Here is a 12404-nt window from a genome sequence, read left to right as displayed (position 1 = left end):
CCTTTTAAAAGCAAAGAGTGCCATTTACAGAAGTTTATTAACGAAATCTAAAAGTCAGTCTGCAAGTTGAGATCTAAGGGGGTTAAACTGAAGTTGCTAAAATAAAGTTCTGTACTGACCCTCAGGGGTCCAATAACAGATGAAAAGCTTAGCACGTAGCATATCTTAGCACAGTAAAGCAGGAAGTTGACCGAGGCTAGCTCAACTGTTATTGGAGCACTGAGCAAAAAGGGGCTGGACTTAGGAAGGGTCAATTATTAAGTAATGTTTCTAAATTTAAGTACATTTAAAAATCAAGACATGAACTAAAAACTGTCAGATTTGTTAGAAAACATGTAGATTTTTGTCTTTTATTCAAATTTATTTCATATTTGTGTAATCACAATAGATGACAGAACGTTAAACTCACAAATAGTTAAAACTACACAAATATTCAGCTAAAATGTAAAAACGGCTTCAATAAAATCAGGATTTTGTGCTTCTTTTTCCGAGCTCGTGCGCCCTCAAACCTGAACCTGCAGACGACTCAAACTCTTTGTTTTGTGCTTCAACAGTTTTGTCATTAAAGAATCTGCACACGCTTTCACATCGATGTGAGTTTAGCTGCGTGTTTTCAGCTCCGAGAACGTCGTCGAACAAACATCTCGGCCTTCACGAACACCAACGGCGTGACGCCATCCGGCTCGTTAACACAGGTTTCTACAAGGGAGTACAAAAATAATCTCTTCTGAAAACAAACTATCAAATCTTATGTTACATGTCGGAGGAGGAAAACGTGTTTCAGGCTTTTATTTCTCTGCGTTTTTTTGTCTTTTTTTTCCAGATTCCTCAGTCCTGTCCGAGTGAATCATCCACTAGTGCAACAGGAAGGTAGAAAAGAGAAATTAAAAGCTGGTTGTTGGAGGTTTAATCTGCAGCGAAAGCAAAGAAAGAAAACAAGACGGTGAAAGAAAAGTTTGTCCTTGAGGTTTGAAAATGAAGAGTGTCGGGGCGCGGATAAAAAGATTAAAACGCTACATTAAAACACCCTTAAAGAAGAACCTCCAGTCCTCTTTGTGAGACTCAAGGCCTTAATGTTGTTAACAAATGAACCAGGATCATTTCTTGTGAGATTTCTGACAGTTTGATGCTAATATTCCTCCAGAGGACCTAAAAGAAAAAAAAAAAAAACCTTGAACCCTAAAAGTCCACATTTTATTCAGACTGAGAATTCAGCGACCCACAAAAAACCACGAATAGAAATAAATACGCTGAGCTGCTTTAAAGAGCCGGAATAAATAAGGATGTTTGACATGTTCCCGTGTGAAAGCTGGTACATGAACCCATAACTCTGAACCGAGACCTCGAACATTATCTGGTTTTCTACACGAACAAACATCAGGGTCACGTCACAGCGAACCCCCCCCCTCCCCCTCGACCCCTGAGAGGCGGAGCCTTTCGCTTCCGCCGTCGCTGCGTTCGCGTCACATCACATTCTCCGTTTAGGATGAGCTTTGGTGGCATTTGTGTCGGCGCTGCAACTGTTTTGTTGTTCCATAAATGTTTTGAAGTAATATTTCAAGCAGAAATACTTAAAGTTTGAGGATCTTTCTTTGTGTTTAGTGAAAATAGAAATCTTTAGGACAAAAATAAGACATTTTGAGACTTTGGTCTGTGGGAAAATTTTCACTGACTTTAGTTCTAGTTCTTTAATTGAGAAACTAACTGGCAAACGAACAGATAATGAAAATACTTGTTAATGGTAGTCTTGCTTGTACAAATACAGACTGAAGAACACTGACACTATAAAAAGTGACACTTTCAGGAGAAATAAATACACAAGAAATTAGAAATTCAAAGGTTTAAAGACTGAGTTTACTGTCAGTGTCTCTCAGTAACGAACACACTGAACCAGTTTTCTGTTGATGTTAACTTTAAGCAGCGGCCACAATAACCAGAGTTTGATTTACTCACACTCACACTCACACTCACGTTCACGTTCTCGTTCTCGTTCTCGTTCTCGTTCTCGTTCTCTGCCTCTGCCTCTGCCTCTGCCGCTGGTTTCCTGTTTGTTCTTCACGACTGAATGAACTTACAGGCTGAACAGTTGGTCTGAGTTTTAAAGGGACCAGCAGCCAATCAGGACTGAGAATTTTAAAAGGCGTCACCCGGTGCAGCCAATCAAATTTCAAGGCCCGATGTGCACCTATGCAGATGTTTTTAGTTCTTTCGGCTGATTACTGTCCAGCGCAGCGAGGGTGGAAAGTTCATAATCTTTTAATTAATTATTTAAGAATAAACAGAAATAATAGAATTGAGTTGTTTTCTTTGTTTGTTTCCTGCCACTCTACAGCTCCACATCCAGTCCAGCAGGTGGCAGTAATGCACATACAGAGCTGGTTTACCAACTGCCATTAAAAAAGCTTCCTGAGCTTTGCACCTTTGGGCAAAAACTACACCTGATATTTAAGAATTTCTTTCATTTTAATCCAATTTACACCCAAAATCTATCACAATAATATAACTTAAATGTATTGATGATTTATATTCCTTTATTAAGTAATATAAAGAAGGCTGCTGGGAATCTGAGGCTAAGTTCACTGATTTTCTTCTTCTTTTGTACTTTTGTAACATTGTTAAGAAAAGTGTTAAATTATTATTATTCTTTTGCATTATGAGTGCACTATTTTTATCTTCTTTTTCCCAAACATGAACTTTAATCAGGTTCAATCAGCCGGAAGAACAGAAAGTATCTGTGTGTTTGGACAGAGTTTCAGTATAAATTGATAATATTCAGTCTATAATTTTTTTTTTTATTTACTCGTTGAGGACGATAAACACAGCTGGATTACCAACCTGGCAAAGTGGGTAAATACGTCCTATAGTTTAGGTGCATCGTTATCAGTCTTGGTAAAAATGGTTAATATTCATAAATAAAGTTAAACGATTTACCACAGACGGGTCACTAATTTTATAAAAGTAAATCATCCAAATTAATGATTAAATTGCAATATTGTAATATCCGGTGTATCCAGTCTGCCTCACGGTGGATCAATGGAGCTCAGCTTCTCTCGGAGGGCTGCACGATGTGGCAAAAACATCAGATTGCAGTTATTTTGCGATATGATTCCCGATTATTGTGGACATTTATGCATCACAAATTAAATTTTCACTGAAAAAAACAATTAAAATCATGATGCTGTGAAGTTTTTTGGGGTCTGCTCGTTTTAAGCAGCTCTCCCCAACTAAAGTTTCCAAAATATTATTTTTAATGATACATTTCCTCTGTTTTGATTGATAGATATAAGTGGGTATCATCTGCATAGGTGGCAACTAATTTCGCCTTTTAAATATAACTTATATTATATGTTATATTATACTAAATTATATGGAATTAATAAACCTGTTAATTCAAATAAAAAATAAAGACGTTCAAGCAGCACTTTTTAATAATCTTATATTGATTGATTGATCATCCTGGTTTTGGTTTGTTTCAGATGGGACGTGAACGCAGCACCGGCTTCCTCCCAGTCTATACTAACTGTGTGTCTCGGCGCCCCCTAGTGGTGGTGCGGCAGGAGGTCGTGGCTGTGGCTCCTCTGTATGTACGCCACTGCGTCCCTGTACGTGAGGGCCAACTGGGGCCGGTCGTACATCTCGCTCAGAGCCTGGAACTTGGGGCCCCACCGCGACAGCCTGTCGTAAACGAACCCTCCTTCGTCATCCTCCTCCTCCTCATCGTCGTCGCCGGGCGCGGTGGTAATGTTTCTACGTGATGCGGCCGACCCCAGAGAGCTGAGGCTTCCCGCCGACGACCCCGAGCCTTCCACACACCAGACGTGGTACGAGTCGGGCGGGAACGCCTCGCAGTCGTTGTCCGCCTCCCAGATTATTCGCGACACGTAGCTCTTAAAGTCCACGTTAGAGCGCGAGCCCGACGGGGCATCCGCGTAGCCGGCGCCATCGCTCGTCTCCACGTCCCTGCCCACGTGAGCAGTGTAGTTGGCGTAGGTGGTGTCGCTGGTGTAGCTGTTGGTGGTGGCGTGCTGATGGTGGTGGTGGTGGTGGTGATGAGGGATGCTGAGGTAGGGAGCGCCGGAGCTGCAGGAGGAGCCGGACGGGTGAACCTCCTCCTGGGAGCCGGGGGAGGACTTGATGAGCGGGGCGGTGGTGCAGGACGAGGACTGAGACAAACTGGAGCACAGTGGACGCTTCAACTCTGTGATGTCGTATCCGTTCTGGGAGGAAGGAAACAAACAAACAAACAAACAAACAAACAATCAATGATGATGGAAGTTAGATAGTTAACATGTATGTCTCTGTTATCTTTTAACCACCAACCAGGGCGGGGCCGATAAAGGGTCAGCTGAAGGCTTTGTGGTGTAATTTCATTTAATAAAATGTTTATTTAGGAATATTTGAATATTTCTGAAGAATGTGACACATTGACAACGTGTGTGAGTTTCATGCAGCATTAAAAAAATTCTGAATCTGAATTTCCTTATTTTCCAACTCAAAGTTAATTTACTTAAACTGCAAATATTTTCTGTGTGTTAGTGAGTGTATTTGTGTTAGTGTGTGTGTGTTAGTGTGTATTTGTGAGTGAGTGTGTTTGTGTGTGTGTTAGTGTGTGTGTTTGTGTTTGTGTTAGTGTGTGTGTGTTAGTGAGTGTATTTGTGTTAGTGTGTGTGTGTTAGTGTGAATGTGTTAGTGTGTGTGTGTTTGTGTTTGTGTTAGTGTGTGTGTTTGTGTGTGTGTGTGTGTGTGTGTATGTGTGTTAGTCTGTGTTTGTGTGAATGTGTTAGTGTGTGTGTGTGTGTGTGTGTGTTAGTGTGTGTGTACCTGGTCCTGCTCCCCCCCTCCCTCCTCGTTGTAGTTCAGGATGTTCTCTCTGATGTCCTCCCAGCTCTCGTGTTCAGCGGGGATGTGGTAAACTCCTCGCTTCCTGAACTTGTTACGGCTGCCTTTCTGGTTCCACACCGTCACCGCCACCAGCACCGCTACTCACACACACACACACACACAGAGGGGGGAGAGAGAGGGAGAGAGAGGGAGGGGGGGACAGTATAAATATGCATCTTTGCGTAACTGTGCTTCTGCGCCACCGGGACAGATTTCATTTCCTTCCTGTATATTTGTAGCAGGCAGCGGTTTGTTAAATCTGTGGAGTCTCAGTCAGTTAATTAATATTAAGTTCATTTAGAAACATCAGTTTAATCACTGATAATTACAACAAGCAGGTGAAAAACAAACGACCCGTTGGTGGGAGGAGAATCAGCCATCAGCATCCTTCACTCTAAACCTAAAACCTGTTTGTCTTCATGTGCCATTGGTCGGCAGTATCATCAATTCATCGACGTTTTAAAAAAAGACACGTAACAGCTGATTGTTTTGTGAACGTTACGTAACTGAAATGTGTCAAACGCCGTCTGAAGGTTCCCGATCGAATGCTGATGGGAAAGTTATTGATCAGTTCAGTTTGGAACAAAAGGTCTTTAGAGGAGACGGCTGAGTTGACGTCATGTTCAGTTCCGTGCCTTTTTCTCACTCTGAAGAGCTGATGTGAATAAAAAGAGAATCTGCCTGTTTTATATAACATTAACCCTGTAAAGCCTGATGCAGCCTATTTTTAAAGTGCTTATTGGACTAAAAACTTGTCATTTACATATGTATGGGCATTTATTGATCACAGTGCTTTTTATTTTAGCTGATTCTTCAGGGGAGAAAGAGAAAGAGTGGACGACATGCAGCAAATCAAACCCCACTCAGCGTACGTGGCGTGCACCACGAATACATTAATTAAAACTGATTAAAACTGATTAAAATTATAAGTTTATTATTAGTTTTTTGTGTTGTTTAAAGTTCATTATAGTTCAGGAAACTTTTAATTAATTAATTAAAGTGTAATGAGAAAGTTCACCTCATTTCATTCTCTCTAATCAGAGCTCATGAATAATTCTCCGGTCCCTTACCGAAGAAGACGAGCAGACACATGCTGATGGCCAGGATGGAGCTGGGGCTGAGGGCGGCCAGCCGGTGACCTTTGACCTGACCCAGCTCACAGCGCTGACCCCTGAACCCCTCTTGGCACCGGCACCGGTAGCTGTCAGGCGACAGCGCCTGGCAGACGCCGCCGTTACGGCAGGAAGTAGATCCACAGGGCGACGGCACACAACGCTGCTGACCTGAGTCGTCAGTCACCGTCACCTGACTGCCGGGACACCTGGGAGACGACGGGGAGGGACGGAGAGCAAGATGACATCAGAATAAAATCAGAAAAGTTTTCCAGAAGTGAAGCGGCGGTGTGACAGTCTTACCTGCACTGGTGTTTCCTCCACAGGTCGATGCAACGCAGCGGGCTGCGGCACGGCTGGCTGCTGCAGGCGTCGCTGGAGCACCCGGAGGTAATCCCTCGCCTCTCCAGCACCGTCACCAGGTCCCGGCTCTGCCCGTCCAGAGGCAGGACCTGACCGTTAAAACGAACGTCCTGCAGACAACCTGCAGGAGGAAATGCCCATAAATCAATAAATATGATTATTATTATTAACATACTGATAAAGCGTAAAAACGGAACACAATAACTGCAGGAAGTTTGTGCAAAAACGAGCGAATTGGATGAATTTTGAGCTGATTATTTCCAGTGAATATTGATCAGAGATGACTTTTACTGATAATTTAGTAACTTTTTTGCACATTTCTCTACTCTTTACGTACTTTTAGAGCATTTAAAGAATTAAAGCAGCTCTGATTGTGTCACATTGATTCTTCTGGGTCAGTTCACTAAGTAACTGAATCCAGATCAGATCCAGGTCTCACCCTGAAAGTCGGCCTTGTCTCCGGCGGTCGGCCCGTTGCCAACCATCACGCTGGCCGGGTGAACCACGATCTCCCTGCGGCTCCCCAGCTGGGCCTGGACCTCCCGCGAGCCACCGCCCTGCTCCAGCCGCAGGGTAAACAGGTTGTCATGGCGACTGAGGCTGACCAGGACCCACTGCCCGATGTCCACCCGCTGGCCAGGGAGCCGCAGGGTGTGGGCGCCGTCACCGAGGTTGGCGCGGACAGACAGGTGACCCTCCATGATCTGAAAGAAACTACAGCGTGAACTTTCCCGAAACCTTCCCACAATGCCTCACATCTCTCGTATTGATTGGTGAACGCTGTTTAAAAGGTCCAGCCATTGATCGGCCGACTGGCGGACTGACCTCCAGGACGATGTACTCGGTGGCTTCCCGGGACGTCACAGAGAGCAAGGTGCCTGAGGTGGCTCTGGTTCGGAGGAGTAGCTGGATGTTTGTGCGGCGAGAGCTGCCGCCTCCTCGGAGCTGATAACGGACGACGCTGCCCAAGTTGAAGGAGAACTCTGGGACGGCTGAGGGCGGGAAAGAGGGAGGTCATGTTTCACTCACACAGATGAAAGCAGTTCATCAGCAGCGGTTTGACAACTGTTCCGCTGTTGCAGAGATGCTGAAAAGAACATTTATCTGATGATTGTTACTCGTTTTGGCTGAAAGTGGAGGTTTCCAAACAGGTTCAATATAATTTCGATGAAGCCTACAGTGTCACTGCTCGGTAAACTCAAATATCTCTGTTTTTCCACAACAAGCTGCTCAGTTAAACCCACAATAACTCTCTATGACTGCTTTTTGCTCTTTGTTTTAATATTTTCATTCGACACGTGATTCCTTCAGAGTTCAGGCTGAGTTGCTCACCCCTGTCACACTTGTGTCCGGTGTATCCCGGGTGACACTCGCAGCTGAAGGAGCCCCAGTCGGCGAGGCACGAGGCCTGAACGCCGCAGGAGGGGCCGGCCGCCGTCACACACACCCCGTCTGTCAGCCTGCACCCGGGGCTGCTGTCCACGCTCTCACCCGGAGACGCCAGGTCGTACACCTGAGGAACGGAGGCAGAAAGAGGATTATCTGTACCACCTTTATGAAAGAGCGCTGAATACAGCCGACACAATCCCGGCTGCGCTCGCCGCCATCGGAGGAGTTATTCTCCTGCTTTGAGTCTGAAATGCAGTGAGACTGAATTTGACATGCACTGAATGTCTGAACACGCTGGTTGTTTTCAGCTGGCAGCCATGCAGCCCTTTCATTCTGCGGTGTGTCAAACCACCTTAATGCTTAAAGCAAGAGAGCAGCTCTGATTACAGACGCCTGTTAGGATGGATTATATTTCTCTTTCTTTAAGCAGCTCTGTTTTGTCATAAAACTGTTGGGTAATGAAAGGGTTCATCCTCCTGGGGAGCATGAAGCGTCCTGATGGTGGCGCTAGAGGACAGTTTAGTGGGTGACTAATAATTATGCTTCATCCTCAGGGAACCTCTGGGATAGTAGTTTATTCCAGATTCCAGGTTCAATTTAAGATCATATTAAATGCATTAAATACTTATTTTACACCCATACTGGCAAAAAAAAGCACAAAGGATATAAAGGAAAATCAGTATTGGTTCTATGTTGAAAAAGTGACTGAGAAATGCAACTTCATACAAATAACATTAACTTCATTCATCCAATCAATTTTTAAAACCTGTCAAAATCCTATTTAAGACTTTTTGAAGGCCTAAAAGTAAGATTATTATTATTATTATGACGTTCGACCCTGCTGACACCATGTTGTGAGGCAGTATAGTAGTGGTAGTAGAAGGATTCAGATTCTATTTAGGAGTTTCCTTGAAGCTTTAAACACTGCCATCTGTAATTCAGCCCTAGAAACATTTTGAAAAGCACGCCCGTACACCTGAAATTTGATCTTTGTGGCTTTCAGCTGGTTTTTGTCCATGTGATAATGAAGTCCTTCGACAGGTACGAGCCTTCAGAAAGAGTCGAGATGAATCAATTTGAAAAACAAACCAAAGATTTGTTATCCACAACTTCTAAAGTTACAAATTCACTCGTTACAACAAGTTTTCATTCAGTTCTTCTGTTGTTGACTTTTTGCTGGTTCTTAAAGGTCTGGTGTGTAACATTGGGTCTGCCATGTTTCTACAGGAGCCCAGAATGGACAAACCCAATCAGGCAAACATCGATATCCCCTGTTGTTGTTTACTGATAAGATGGTTACTGATTTACTGCTTTCAGCTGTATAGGAGTCGTGTGAAGTTACTGCTGTCACTTCCTGGTTTTGGTGCTTCATAATAAAAGTGTTAAAATAAGATTTTATTTTATTCTTCAAATTCTTTACAATTTTATTGTGAAGAATTTATAAGAAGTTAAATGTGTTCAGTTAGCGGCTTTTGTCCCTGTCTTTTCATTCAATCTTGAGCTCTCTCGACCGCCGCGGCTCTCTAAAGACGCACCTTCCACTGACGCCCTGTTGTTGTGAACCAAGTCGAAAAACATCAGTATTCAGTTGGCTGCAATCTGCAACTTTACCGCTAGATGGCTCTAAATATCCTACGACGACCGACCTAAATTCAGTAAAACACAAAATCATTCAGCCAGTTTCTAAATTTGTTTGATTCTGATTCACCTAGCAACAGCGTTTTTTCATGACTTTAACCGCTTGAACACTGAACATATCGAGTGCATTCGAAGGCAGCAGAAGTCTCACAGCTGTGGCGAAGCTCGTTAGGAGCGAGGGGATGATCTCAACCGAGTACAGGAAACCCCAAAACACAAGGGATTGTGGGTAGACGAGGGCAGATGCACAGTCTGTCCTGGGGAATATTTTGGGCAGCAGAAAGAGCCGCAGCTCGACGAGGAGGAAGGTTCTCTTCAGTTATATGATATCTTAGACTGTGATGTCGGTAAACTCACACCATCATCTGTCCAACCGCCGGCACACACACACACACACACACACAGCACACACCAAACACACACACACACACAGACCCACATGCACACACAGACACAGCACACACAGACACACACACACACACACACACACACACACACAGTTACCTGGCTGTCCACCACCAGGTCGCGGATGCAGCCGGTGAAACTGCGGTAACGACGATGAGGAGACGTTTCCTTCACTCCTCCCAACTGAAGAGGCTGGAAGACATTCAGATACCTGAGGAAGAGGAGGAAGAGGAGGAGGAAGAGGAGGAGGAAGAGGAGGAGGAGGAAGAGGAGGAGGAAGAGGAGTTTTCAGATTTATTTCTCTTTATTGAATATTTCTGTTATAAATTCTCAGTAAATGCGTCTCCGGACTCGGACTCACCTCTGGTTTCCCGGCGTCTCTCCTGCAGCTCTGCAGCTGGACTCGTCCGTCTCCTGAGCGTCCCCCCCGACTCCCTCCTGTTCGTTCACCGCCACCCCCCCACACTGGTCCAGGATCAGCTGCACGGCCTGAACGCAGGCAAAGAGACACACACATCAACAACCTTCACTGACTGTTGTCTCGTTGTTATTGTCAGCCATCTTTCCTACAGTTTATCATAAAGTAAAACACCTGAAACCTCCATCACTGCAGACGATTAGAGATGAAGTTCAAGTCCATACATGTTGGTACCTGCCGATTATAGTTCTAACAATGACTTTGACTGTCTGAATGTAACTAATTAACTCCATCCGTCATTTTATGCTGTATCGAAGGCCTTTCAAACAGTGGTATCCGAACCAATCCTACCTTTCCGTCACTGATGATGTCGAGGCGATGCCAGCGGCGGTCGGTGACGGTGGATTTCGGCGGGAGCTGCAGGGTCAGAGTTCCTGATCCGTGGTTTATACTCAGAGCTGGAACCCCGTTCCTCAACTCTGGATGAGGAAACAAAGGAAGAGATTCTCAGTTTTCTATTTTACTGCCCACAGTCCAGTAAAACCACACCAGTTATGAATATATAGTTTAAAGTGTTTCCTCCTGCTTTGTTAGCGTGAGTGTGTAAACCTCCAGCTGACTCAAAGAAATATGTAAAACAAGTCGGAAAATACATCTGGCACCTAAAACACGAGTTAAAATGTCGCACATTTGAGTGCTCATTACAAAATTCGTTCTATTTTTGTCAATTTTTCGTAACCTTTGGTCTCATTTTAGCGTCTGTACATGGAATTGACAATATGTGGTGAAGAGAACGAAAGTAACAGCAGAAGAACAATGAGACTGAACGCTTGTTTCCATCCACTGCCGATTATCAGGAGTTAGTTCACGAGGTCAGCAGTAGGTGGCGCCAAATCTCCAGACGGAAAACCAGAAGAAGAAGAGGACGCAACAAGATGACGTAGATAAAAGAGTGGTGAAAAACTATTCAGAAAACAGGATGGAAATACAACATTTCTGTTCAAATAACCAAAGAGCTAATAGAACATGAGGGAGAAGAAAAGACTTAATTTGTCAAAAAAGAAGCCTATTAAGTAAAAAAATACATAATACAGAGAGAGAATTGGATAAAAGTTCCCTAAAAGTATCAGTAAAACTAATCTCTGATCAATATTCACAGGAAATAATCTGCTCACAATTCATTCAAATCTCTGGTTTTCCACAAACGTCCTGCAGTTACTGAGTTCACTGTTCGGTTTATCAGCTGCTCTCTGCTGAAGATAAAATATCTATAAAATATGTCACCTGGTCAGTTAACTGAATGATAGAAAGGGTCAAAGGTTGGGAGGCAGTGAGTTATAGAGCCATGGGAGCGATGAGGAGACATTATTCAGTTTTCCTCTCCCTTTAAGAGCGTTCACTGTCTCACGGCCACGTTATCGAACACGTTAGGTGAAAATGCTTCATGGTGATCAATGCCGCGGCCGCCTTTGATTTTTCCCTCCCCGGTGTCACACAGCAACCGGCCGGGTTCAATAATTACATAACGTCAACGCCAAGAGATTATGCAAGAAGTGTTGGAAAGGCCATCTGCAGGCTAATCCGTTAACGCCACATCGGGGCCCGCCGGGAGCTGACATTACAGTTTATGAAGCTCTTTGTCCGCTGAGGAACTGTCTTTACGGCGCCGCCACTGATTCACGCTTTGTTTGTTGAAAAGGGACGAGCGGGCACGTTCCCACCAGCACTGCGAGATTATAGCGTGTTGGTTAGAAGAATAATGTTTGAACTTTTAGTAAAAGCAAACAGAGTTTTTTGCTCTTCTAAAGCCTCTTATGATCAATGTTCTTCTGGTACAGACACTGAGGTCCCTGTCGTTGTCTAAAGATCTCTAATACAAGACTTTAAATCATTTCACTGAATTCTCATCAGTGGGTTCAGAGTTTCATTCAAGCTGCTGCAGATATTTACACACTGATTGTCTCGTAGTTTTATTGCATTCGGGTGTATTTTCTGCTGCACTTCCTGTTTATAAAATACATGGAAATATTAATAAAAGTACAAAAATATCCTGTGAATTTACATGTCTAATGTAAAATAATGTGAAAAATCTGTAACTGTAAATAATCATAAAATTACTGATTATTTAAAGAAAATTCCTTTTTTCACATAAAAAGATTAAATACGTTTGCAAATCTATAATGTTTTTGCAGATATTT

At 43.6% G+C, this 12404-nt stretch overlaps 1 protein-coding gene across 1 annotated transcript in view; it reads right to left on the bottom strand.

The window, feature by feature from the left end:
- Positions 1 to 3488: 3488 nt before the first annotated feature.
- si:dkey-22o22.2 (neural-cadherin) overlaps positions 3489 to 12404 on the bottom strand; it is a 43358-nt gene continuing 34442 nt past the window's right edge. Inside the window, exons 18-27 of the mRNA XM_035673225.1 lie at positions 10558 to 10685; positions 10150 to 10277; positions 9888 to 9999; positions 7689 to 7869; positions 7182 to 7348; positions 6796 to 7060; positions 6297 to 6477; positions 5952 to 6202; positions 4822 to 4979; positions 3489 to 4217 (exon numbers count right to left, since the gene is read on the bottom strand). Of these exons, the coding sequence (XP_035529118.1) occupies positions 3540 to 4217; positions 4822 to 4979; positions 5952 to 6202; positions 6297 to 6477; positions 6796 to 7060; positions 7182 to 7348; positions 7689 to 7869; positions 9888 to 9999; positions 10150 to 10277; positions 10558 to 10685 (2249 nt within the window). The 3' untranslated portion in view covers positions 3489 to 3539. The remainder of the gene's footprint in view (positions 4218 to 4821; positions 4980 to 5951; positions 6203 to 6296; positions 6478 to 6795; positions 7061 to 7181; positions 7349 to 7688; positions 7870 to 9887; positions 10000 to 10149; positions 10278 to 10557; positions 10686 to 12404) is intronic.

Source organism: Morone saxatilis, unplaced genomic scaffold, assembly GCF_004916995.1.
Source record: "Morone saxatilis isolate NCDOM2014 unplaced genomic scaffold, NCSU_SB_2.0 Contig24, whole genome shotgun sequence".
NCBI lineage: Eukaryota > Metazoa > Chordata > Actinopteri > Moronidae > Morone > Morone saxatilis.
Note: the sequence above shows the minus strand (reverse complement) of the source record. Positions and strands in the feature narration are given on the sequence as shown.